The 11,075-nt window shown below is 48.9% G+C and overlaps 1 protein-coding gene across 1 annotated transcript in view; it reads right to left on the bottom strand.

Annotated features, from left to right (window-relative positions):
* shmt2 (serine hydroxymethyltransferase 2 (mitochondrial)) overlaps positions 1 to 11,075 on the bottom strand; it is a 31,365-nt gene that overhangs the window by 4,029 nt on the left and 16,261 nt on the right. The window contains exons 4-11 of the mRNA XM_088914237.1: positions 10,705 to 10,905; positions 9,068 to 9,149; positions 7,074 to 7,196; positions 4,399 to 4,538; positions 3,680 to 3,842; positions 1,973 to 2,072; positions 1,112 to 1,267; positions 352 to 459 (exon numbers count right to left, since the gene is read on the bottom strand). Coding sequence (XP_088770363.1) covers positions 352 to 459; positions 1,112 to 1,267; positions 1,973 to 2,072; positions 3,680 to 3,842; positions 4,399 to 4,538; positions 7,074 to 7,196; positions 9,068 to 9,149; positions 10,705 to 10,905 — 1,073 coding nt within the window. The remainder of the gene's footprint in view (positions 1 to 351; positions 460 to 1,111; positions 1,268 to 1,972; positions 2,073 to 3,679; positions 3,843 to 4,398; positions 4,539 to 7,073; positions 7,197 to 9,067; positions 9,150 to 10,704; positions 10,906 to 11,075) is intronic.

The raw sequence follows: 11,075 nt of genomic DNA, 5'->3' as shown, positions 1-11,075 counted from the left end.
TTATAATTACAAATTCCATAGATATCAATTATTTCAAAAGAAGCAGGTGTTTTGCTTACAAATGTGGCTTGGGTACCCTTGTTTTAACAATTAATGGGGCAGATGTTAACATGAGTAATTCGATCTCACTTTAAGACCAGGGAATAGTGTTGAAAAAAACTTTGCTGTGCTTGTTTAAACGATTCCCATAAGAAAGAGGTGCACCAACACTACTTTAACATCAGGACTTGGGTTTCTGTGATTATAGGAGTGTGGTGCTGCTAATATTGCTGACGTAGGGTTTTCCTTAGTCCCTAAATACCCCCTCTCCCCCCACCCCTTACCCTGCGGCACCACTGCCGAGTCCCTCACCTGTCTTCTTCTTCACATCGATTGCGATCTGGAAGCCCTCATCCATGAAGTCCACCACCTTCTCAAAGTCTGCTTCCTTGAACTGCCGGGACGTCAGAGCCGGAGCTCCTGCAGCCATGGACAACAGGGGTGTGTCACTGCAGGTATGGGGCAGGTACGCCGCAAGCACAGATGGGACATTCATGATAACTAACATGAGAACACAGTGGGGGAAGCACTGAAGATCGATGGGTGACCTCCAAGCCTGTTGTTGCAGAACTACTGACCAGGGGTGGCCCTGCTCCAGGTAAAGACACTCAATCCTGCCGGTTCTCCTCTCTAACCCATCGAGGGTGACTGGAAACAGAACCGCTACCTTCTTCCCTTCAAAAATACTTTTGTTTTGGCTCTAAACTCAATGATCACATGCTGGCAGAAGGCTTTTTATTACCCTTCTGTAGTGCATATACAGCGCGCAGGAGAACCACAGCCCCCCAGGTGACAGATCTTTGCTTTGAATAGTCAATAAGCAAAGACTTGGATAAGATTCAAGTTCTAATTTAACAAAATAATTAGGTCTAATTAGGTCATTAAGTGCTGAGCTGGAATGATAAGCAAAAGGCCCGGTGGCTGTCAAGGACCGGTATTGCAGATTTGTATCCATTAGTTACCTTCTGACTAATTCCCCTTTTGTTCTCAGGGACCTACAAAGTCCCAGTTTTAGTTGTCTTCTCTGGAAACTAAACTCATCTGCACTCCCAGCATGCCTGGCAAATCATACCCAGTCTTAGTCCCCCGGGGGTGAGGGCACTCTTGTCCCCAGGGCAGGTGTTCTTGTTGGCAGTGATGGACACCAGCTCCAGCACCCTCTCTGCCCGGGCGCCATCCATCCCCTTTGGCCTCAGGTCAACCAGAACCAGGTGATTGTCTGTACCGCCTGCAAAAACCCCCCCCCCACAAAACACACACCACTCAGCTCGCTCCTCTCCTCTGCCCCCTCACAGGCCCCACCCAGCCCTTCCCCTCCCCTCTGTGTAGTCAGCGAAGTTCCCCAGTACACACTACGCAAACAAGCTCCTCCTCTTATCATAAGGCTGGGGCGGACGCGCCACTTTTGTGAGCCACACAAAACATGGAAATGCAGACTTCATAAGAGTCATAATTCCTGCAACACCCTGCTTATACCTCCAACAACAATATTCATTTACAAGTGTGAGAAAAACACTACTGCTTACTTATAGGGCTCTGCCTTCTTTCAAGAAATGTCTCGATTTGATTGTCGGATCGATCAGCTACTGTCTACCAAACGGTAGCATGGCCTCTCCAAGTCCAGCACCTTTCTTGAGTTGGTAGCTAATTAAGGATCTTATCTAGCTGTTTCTTGAAAGACGCCAAGGTATCAGCTTCAGCAATATGGCTGGGTATCCCATTCCACACCCCACACTCCCACAACCCTCTGCGCTTCTAGCTCTTGGTTTTTAAACGAGCGTCTCCCGTAGTTCCCACTTGAGCCCTCTGGTTTGTGTGTCACTGTTTATTCTGAAGATCACCGGTCTGACATTGTCAATGCCCTTAAGGTTCTCCCACTCTGAGATCATGGGGTCCCCCTACAAGACTAAAAACGCCCAGCTGTGGTTGGTACCTGACACCAGCGTGTAGCCCTTCTTCAGCAGGGCGTTGGACATGGCCTTGGCATTGCGCAGGACCTGGGCGGAGTACTCCTTAAACATGGGCATGGCAGCCTGCAAACACAAGGAAGGGGGTGGGGGTTTGTCAATTAAGAGAGAAGACTCCAAGATCTGAACATGCCCCTGAGAATGAGAACACCGAAAAACTAGGAAAAGACTTTTCTAGCATAAGACGAGAAAGGTTACAGACAAGAGGATGCCATTCTGCTACACAACCAAAAGGCTGTGTTGCTTTTCTGTTCTTCTCAGCGTGGACTAAACCTTCACCCGTTCCTTCGGCTAATTTGGTCGCCAGTAGTTAATCGATTCAAGGATCTCATCTTGACTTCTCTGAGGAAACGGCTGGATATCGGATTCAACAATAGTTTGTTCCACACTCCCATAAGCCTTTGCATATAGAAGTGCTTTCTGTTTTAAAGGCACTTCCACGCAATTTCCCCTTGTGCCCTCTGGTTGGTGTTTAAACTGTATATCATTTTTTGGGGTGGCAAAACGATTTAGCCTGACAATAAAAAAAGACAGTCGTGGCAGCGCTTCAGCTAAGTCCATGGGTTAGTTGGATTAAACAGATAAGGATCTTGTCTAACACCGAAGGGCTTTTCAAATTCCCCGAATGATCCTTCAAATCTCATCCTCAATTCTTCTGTAGCGCAGCCACACCTCTGATCTGACAAGACACTCAACTGTCAGAAAATCACGAGGCATCCACTCAGCCTTCTCCTCTTTTCCGCACTCCCCCCCCCCTCCTCTCTCAGATCCCTCAGAGAGTTTACCGTTTACTCTCCTGGCTTCAAGATGTAATTGCAAATTGCTCCTTGCGGTACCGCCTCCATAGAAGCTTAGTAGGGGAGCCTAGACCAAGCGCTGGTCTAATTCAAAACAGAAAACACTATTATCCACATAATGTGAATAAAACTAACAGTAGCATGTTTTTCCATGGAAACAGGGAGAGACAGAAGACAGAGGTGAAAGGGGAGAATTTTTTGTGCCTCTGGATTGCCGTCCGCTGAGGGAATATTTAAAGATCTGACACAGAACAAAAGCATAGGTACTTCAAGTGTACATCTTTATTCAACATTTTATCCATATCTGCAAGCACTGAATACAGAGATTAACCCCTGTCCATGTACTGATGGGTATTGCGACGGCTGTGTATTTTTATTTGGTTTTGGTTCTTTTCCAACTTGCCCTCCATTTCAGTTATAATTACCAGTATTATTAATCTCTTCAGATTACCACCATCACTCAGGTTGTTAATGCTTAAAAACAGCCCTCCTCCTGATGAAAAGCAATAAAAAGCTGGAGGTTTCAACAGCAGCAGAGTCTCCAAAACCACCCCGATTCTTTTTTTTTTAACCCACTGCATGTAATGCAGTCCTTAACAAGAGTCCAAATGCAAAACAGTGCCCCAGTTCCCTCCAATCACCTGCTTACCGGGTGACGAACGCAGGACTTCTGACGTTCTTTCCCAGAGTTCTTATCTCAAACACCGCCAGTGCAGGAGCCCCAGAGCACGAAACATTTTAACACTCTTTCAGATCAAACGCCTGGACTGTACTGGATCGCAGAGGGGCAGCCCGAGCCCTATAGCTGGGGTGAGAATTTTGTGTTTAACAATCCCCGGCACCCTTGCCGATCCCAAGGCGGAGAGCCAGACTGACCTGCCTGAGTGCCACGGCCACCCCTGCGATGGTGTGGTTGTGCGGGCCGCCCTGCAGCGAGGGGAAGACGGAGAAGTTGATGCGGTCCTCCAGGTCGTACATCACCTCCTTGCCCTTCTTGTCCACGGAGCGCACCCCCTTGCGGTAAAAGATCAGCCCGGCCCTGTGCCAGACACAGTGGAATGCCGGGGGTCAGCCTACGGAAATTGCAGGAGCTCGCTGGCCCGACCCCAGACTGACGCTGCTGTCTGAACAGTCAGGCACATGACTGCACAAAGCAAGGTACTGCTGTTGACCACAGGCACCACTGACAGCTGCAACCCGGTACAGGTCTCCCGTCTCGGGACTGACCAGGCCTGGCCTTGCTCAGCTCCCCAGATCTGGCCAAATCAGGCGAACAGGTGGTAAACAAAGCAGTGGGGGGAAGATGGAACAATCACCTCACCTTAACCGGACAGGGATGGCCATGGACAACTTAATGGGAGGAAACATGACCCTCTCTTAAAACACCTTTAACTTCTCTTAATTATCCATGAATTAATGACCATGGAAGCGTCCCTTATAGGTTACAAGGACCACCTGCAGCAGTTTAGTCTCTGAATGGCCTCAAGCCCACACAGCTGAGACACGCTACGATCAGGTCAAAGACAGAATTCATGTTTTACCAACTGTACACTTTCTCTTTAAAGTCCCGCCCTCCCCCAACACTGTCCACTCACCTGACTCCACGCAGGGTCTTGTGTGTGGTGCTGGTGACAATGTCAGCATGTTCAAACGGGGAGGGAATCACCTTGGCTGCCACCAGGCCACTGATATGAGCCATGTCCGCCAGCAGGTACGCGTTTACGTCAGAGCATACCTGCACAAGGTAACGGAGACAGCTCAGAACACACCTGCACAGGTAACCAATGAAAATTGAGACTCAAAGTTTGTTTTCATCACGCAGCAAATCGCTGAACACCCGCACAGGTAGAAGACGGACACGCCTGCAGAGGGATGAGAGCAACAGACCAGAACATACTTTAACAGGAAAGAGACAAGCAATGATCAGAGAACACGTGCACAGGTAACAAAACAGAGTTGCACAAGACAGCAGTGAATCTGAGAATGTAAGAAAAAGAAAGCATAAAATGTCAAAAAAAACAAGAAGCAGAGGTTATTTTTCAATAAGAACGCAAATATACTGGAGATAGATTTTAAGACAACTGCTCTGGACGACTGTGGTACTGACGCCTGTTTAATCCATTCTATAACCCTAAAACTAAGGCTTTTTCCTAATTCCGCCCAAATGCCTGAATTTAGAGAGCTAACAGCTGGAGAATGAGAGCTCTGCTTTGTGCACCTGAAGTCTGTTCTCGAACGGCAGCGTTAGAGCAGGAATGGGACTGGTTTAACCCCACAGCTCATCTGGCAGCACAAGCAGCTGTACAAGACAAGACATTTAGCATCACTGTGTGCAACTACCCAAAGCTCCCCAGATAAAGAGACAATCCTCAGGTCTGCCGCGGATACCGAAGTCTACAGGCAACATAAACTGCCTGGGAACGTCACATCATCGTATCTCTTTCAACCGCTGTGTTGGATAGGTCCGGAGCCTATCCAGGGGAGCACTGGGCACAAGGCAGGATACAACCCGGACAGGATGCCAGTGCGCCGCAGGGCATACACAGACACAAACACACACACGCCCACACCAGGGCCAATTTCCCCAGAAGCGAATTAACCTGAAGGAACTGTGAAACGAAACCAGAGCACCCAGAGGACACCCAACATATAAAGGCAGACTCCAACGCAGACAGCACCTCAAGTCTGGGTTTGAACCCAGGGCCCCAGCGCTGCGAGGTTGCAGTGCTAACCACTGAGCCACCGTGCCATCCCTGTCTGAGCACGCTCAGTCTAAAAGGCCTATTAACCAGTCAGCATATTCAGGTCGTATTCCAGTTAAGATGTTTCCACCCCAGTGCTAATAAACCTTGTCACAAACAAAACAAAATTCAACCATTTCACTGGGCATATTTCTTAGCATCCAATTAAGAATAATGGCCTGCACACCCACCCCAACCCCCCTTAATCAATATTATTCGTTTTTCCTTGCTGCATTAAGTCCTGTTATTATGCAGTTCATCAGAATGAGATGCAGCAAAATAATGGGTTCTTAATGTGAGGGAAGAGCTCTTGACATCCAGTAGGGCAAGCTGCTTTTCAAGTGACAGCAGTGCAGATGCTGGCATGACTTCTTGCAGGGAACTGAGAGTCAAGCCTACTGCCCTTGTGGCGAAAACTCGAACCTGGAGAGAAAGCAGCCAGCCATGCCTGTAAAGCCGTTCTTTTGAATGCAAAAAGAATCCATCAGGATGGAGAGTTTTCACCTTCAATTTCATCAACATGTGTACGCTTCCACTCGCAGGAGGCCAGCTCTCCCTGCTGCAGGAGTTCCACATGGAAATAATCCTCCTGCTCTCAGCTTTACATCTTTAACCAAAGGGTGGTGGGGGTGTGGAACAGACTTCTTAGTCCTGTTGCTGAAGCCGGTATCCCAGCTTCTTGTAAGAAACGGCTACATGAGATCCTTTCATCAGGACAGAAGGCATTACTTTAGACAGAATTGTGGAAGTATGGAACAAGCTGCCTAGTCTTGATGTCGAAGCCAATACCCTGGCCTTTTTCCAGAAATAGGTGGTCACTAACTGCTTCTTAAAAGCTGGTCAACACATTAGTTTTGTCTTGTCTTGAATACTGTAACGCCCTGCTTGCTGGGGTATTTAAATCCACATTGCACAAACTACCAAATGGGCACAATGTCTTATGTTCAGGATTCTCCAGCATGGAGAGGTCAGTCCCGTTAAGTCTTATAGGTCACCTTGCAAAAGACCGAAAACACTGGTAAGTTAATGATCCAACAGCAAGTAAACTTAAGGAAACCTTGAGCCTTGTTGAATGATTTTGGTCCCACATTCTTTTTCCAACCACTTTGTAACTGTTTATTCTGATTCAGGATTGTGGCGGTGCTGAAGCCTATCCCAGCAACCAACAGGCACAAAGCAGGGCTAAGTTCTTTTTAAATTCTTTAAAGTGAACACATCACAATTACACTTTCCAGGGCTTTATGAATGGGTGATTTAAGGCTGACCTCTAAAACCTTCTAGATAGGGCTCTCCAGGACCAGGGACAGAGATACCTGCCCTATTGCTTTCAACAGCAGCAAAGGGAGGGGAGATTTTTTTTTTTATCAGTTTACGCCAGAAAAACCAAGCCATGATGAGCAAAACACAGTGTGTTGCAGAGACAAAGCCAATGAGCCGAACAAATTATCGCTGCTACTCCATCTGCGGAAAGTAAACAAAGAAATCAGGGAGGGAAAAATGAGGAAAACCCATGGAAAAGCACGCAGCACCTTTTTCATCCTGGCGTAGTCGATGAGGCGGGCGTACGCGCTGGTTCCCGCGATGATCAGCCGGGGACGGAAGAGTCGGGCCGTCACCTCCAGCTGGTCATAGTCGATTATTCCGGTCTCGAGCTGAAACGGCACAGCACCAGCCATCGGTGACACCAGTGCACAGTGTGTGTGTGGGGGTGTGTGTGGGTGTGGGGTGCTTCATCCCTGGGACTTACATTTCTGTTAATCTTTGCATCCAGCCAGGTTTCATAAGGCAGAGGCACACTATCAGCACTTCTTCATGAAAAAGTGTAGCAATGGCAAGACACGTTCATTATGAATAGTGAATTAAAAACAGTATTAATAAAAAAACAGTATTAATAAGCATGAAAATCATGCTTATTAATCATCTGAATCTCATCTGTCCCAGGGAATTTCTCATTTCACCAGCAACAAAAGAGTCCGCTACATAAGCACAGCTGGCATAGGATGGCAAAGTCTTCTCATGAACTAGAGTGAGAAGCATCACCACAGTCCGTCTTTCTTTTCTAAAAATTGGAAACACCAACATTTTAAATTATAGACTCCAAATTAAAACCAGCAAACAACATGTGCAGGGATAAATTAGGATACTATCTTTTGCTAATTAATAGACTGAAGAGAGCTGTACGATAGTGGCTACACCTAAAAAGCAGTTACTAGAACTCCTACCAGCACAAGGCCCTGCTGAGCCTGGAGCTCGGCACATAGCTGAACCCAGAGAATAGCCCCATCTGCCAGCTGGTCCTGAAGCTCACTGCCCTGAGCCACACCGACACCAGCTACCCTTGAGAAGGCACTGCTACAACACCACACAAGACAAACACAGTACTATCTGGCATACTGCTAGGCCCAGAAAAGACAATAGGCACTGGTCAACAATCTAACCAGGGTGAGAGACAACGAGGAGGACAGAGAGTTCAACATGCATCTTTTCAGCCTTCCTACTCAGTGCCTGCAGGGCACCCTCCTTCCACCCATTTTCAACAACATGTATTCTCCCTGTATCAAAAGCACAGGAAAAATAATTTTACAACTCATATGAATCATATAAATTAATCCTAGAGTGATCAATAATTCACATCACTATATCCCTTTTAATAACCTCATATCTAGTTCGGGGTCAGTGGCCCAGAGCCTATCCCGGGAAGCACTGGGGGCAAACTGGGACACATCCTGGATGCAGAGAACACACAGACACACACTCACACCAGGGCCAGTTTTCCCAGAAACCAATCGATTTACCAGCATGTCTTTGGACTGTGGGAGGAAACCTATACAAACCTGGGGAGAACATGCAAACTCCACACAGATCACACAGAATCGAGCCCAGGCTCAAGTGGTGCAACGCAGCAATATTCATTGTGCTGCCCTAATCGATAATCATTTTGGAAAAAAAAAATTAACTGACCACTAATTAATTTCCACTCTTCTTAAGATTCACATGCATCATTTACGAGCCTATTATTGACTTACAGCGGGGACAGATTTTCTCTTGCTTCTTAGAGAACAAGCTGTGAAAGTGCTATAAAACCCCTTAAGGCTGTAAGTTGGAAGGTACTGAAAAAGATGACAGTAAGCTGGAAGAGAGGTAGATAAGGGGCAGTAAGAAAAACAGTAAAAAAAAAAAAAAAACAGCTGGTGCTCCTCTGCAGCATTTATCCAGTGTCTTCTCAGCTCCATGGTATATTAACTGATCCCTCCACTCCATCAAACACCTCTTCCTCCACGACAAAGCGGTCTGGGCCACAGCCTGTCGATTTTCTATTAGTTCCGCGGCGGTGAGGTTTTGTCGGCACCTCAATCACCGCGCGGCTGAAGAGCACGGACGAGCACGGACGCGCCCCCCCCCACCCCCCAAGGCCCCGACGGCGTGCCAGCTAAGAAGGACAGCCGGGTCTCTCTCTAGGGCCCCGAGTCTGGACACATGACAAGAAGGGGAATTATAAATCGATAGAGCATCTCACACTCACTTTCAGCTTGTACGGCATGGACTCGAAGTAAATGGATGTGGCTGAGATCCTCTTGACGTCAGACATGTAGCCGTGAGTGAGGCTGCGGGGAGAAAGACAGAAGAATTACTTCTTCAGAGATCTGGACCCGCACCCTCGCTGCCACCCTAGACTGTCCTCTGAACCCCAATGCTCACCGACACCCCCAACTGTCCTCTGAACCCCAACCCTCGCTGCCACCCTCGACTGTCCTCTGAACCCCCACCCTCGCCGCCACCCCCAACTGTCTTCTGAACCCCAACGCTCACTGACACCCCCAACTGTCTTCTGAACCCCAACGCTCACTGACACCCCCAACTGTCTTCTGAACCCCAACACTCGCTGCCACCCCTCACTGTCCTCTGAACCCCAACCCTCGCCGACACCCCCAGCTGTCTTCTGGACCCAACCCTCGCCGACACCCTTAAGTGTCCTCTGAACCCCAACCCTCGCCGACACCCTCAAGTGTCCTCTGAACCCCCACCCTCGCCGACACCCTCAAGTGTCCTCTGAACCCCCACCCTCGCCGACACCCCCAACTGTCCTCTGAACCCCAACCCTCGCCGACACCCTCAAGTGTCCTCTGAACCCCAACCCTCGCCGACACCCTCAAGTGTCCTCTGAACCCCAACCCTCGCCAACACCCTCACCTTTGCTGACACCCCCAACTGGGCTCTGAAACCCCCACTTTCACCAACACCCCAGCTAAGCTCTGAACCCCAGCTGACATCTGAACTCCCACCCTGATCGACACCCCCCATCTGAGCTCTGACTCCCTGCCTCGCCCCACACTAAACCCCATTAACTGCCATTTGAACCTCATCTTTTCAGACAAACAAATCATCTACCCGAGGGATTAAGAAATCTAGCCTGTTTTGAATTGAAATAGTTCAGTTATGGAAATAATTCTGTATTTGGCACACCCAGGGCCGTCTCAAGGGGTGGGCGGGTTCTTGTGTGTCGTGTTGGCGGCAGGGAGCAGCGCTTAGGTGATGAAATAGCTGCCCGACTGGGCTGCGCAAACAGAAATACAGAACCGAACAGAACTACTAATCGCCGTTGTTGCTAATGCTATCGGTACCATTAGGTGTCTCAACGCATCCTTGTCTTCGTCGAGATCGCCGCCCGTGTCCGTTTTTTCTTCGCTCCTGGTTTTTACAACGAACCTTTCCTTTAAGGGCCACATTTGCATCCTCCCTCTTCTGCGTCCTTTTTCTTTTCTCGCACCCGTTGTAGTATTTTCTAAATTTGGCCCTGTCTCTGCTTGTGCTCGCCATTTTCCCACCGGCTCCCTTTTTTCCCCAAGCTAGTTGAGTTGTGCCACAATAACTTGTAGCTGGCAGCTGAGGGCCTATGATGTAGGGTAGTTAGTGTGGGACAGGCCTCCAGTTCTGAATAAAGCACCTGCTCTCCCACTAACTTTTGATTTAATCTCAAGTTAAAATAAGAGTTTTGTGTGGAGCTTTATTAAAATATTTAAACATGTATTTTTATGCATGTGTGAAGTGGGATTGGGGATTGGGGTGTCTGGCTGGCGCGGGGGCCCTGGCACCCCCTTCGCCCCCCCTTGAGACGGCCCTGCGCACACCCAAGGGACGACGACAGCAGGGGCTACTAACTGGCCACCGTCGGGCAGGTCGAGCCCCATGATGCGGTCGTGAGGCTGCAGGACGGCCGTGTACACGGCGAAATTGGCAGGGGAGCCGGAGTAGGGCTGCACGTTGACCCCCCAGCATTTGGGGTCCAGGTCAAAGGCCTCCAGGGCTCTCTTCTGGCAGAGCAGCTCAATCTGGTCGACCACCTCCGCGCCACCGTAGTACCTGGCCAGGGCAGACAAAAAGGCGTGAGACGCAAAAGAGGGCGGGGCACGTGGGAGGGGTTTGGAGATAAGGGGAGGGGCCTGTGTGGGTGGAGCAAAGAGAGGGAAGGAACGTCTAGGCCAGGAGGTGGGGAAACCAGCACAGATCAGTTACAAAACACCTTTAACGGT

This window comes from Atractosteus spatula, chromosome 1, assembly GCF_055471065.1.
Source record: "Atractosteus spatula isolate fAtrSpa1 chromosome 1, fAtrSpa1.hap1, whole genome shotgun sequence".
In the NCBI taxonomy this organism is placed as follows: domain Eukaryota; kingdom Metazoa; phylum Chordata; class Actinopteri; order Semionotiformes; family Lepisosteidae; genus Atractosteus; species Atractosteus spatula.
Note: the sequence above shows the minus strand (reverse complement) of the source record. Positions and strands in the feature narration are given on the sequence as shown.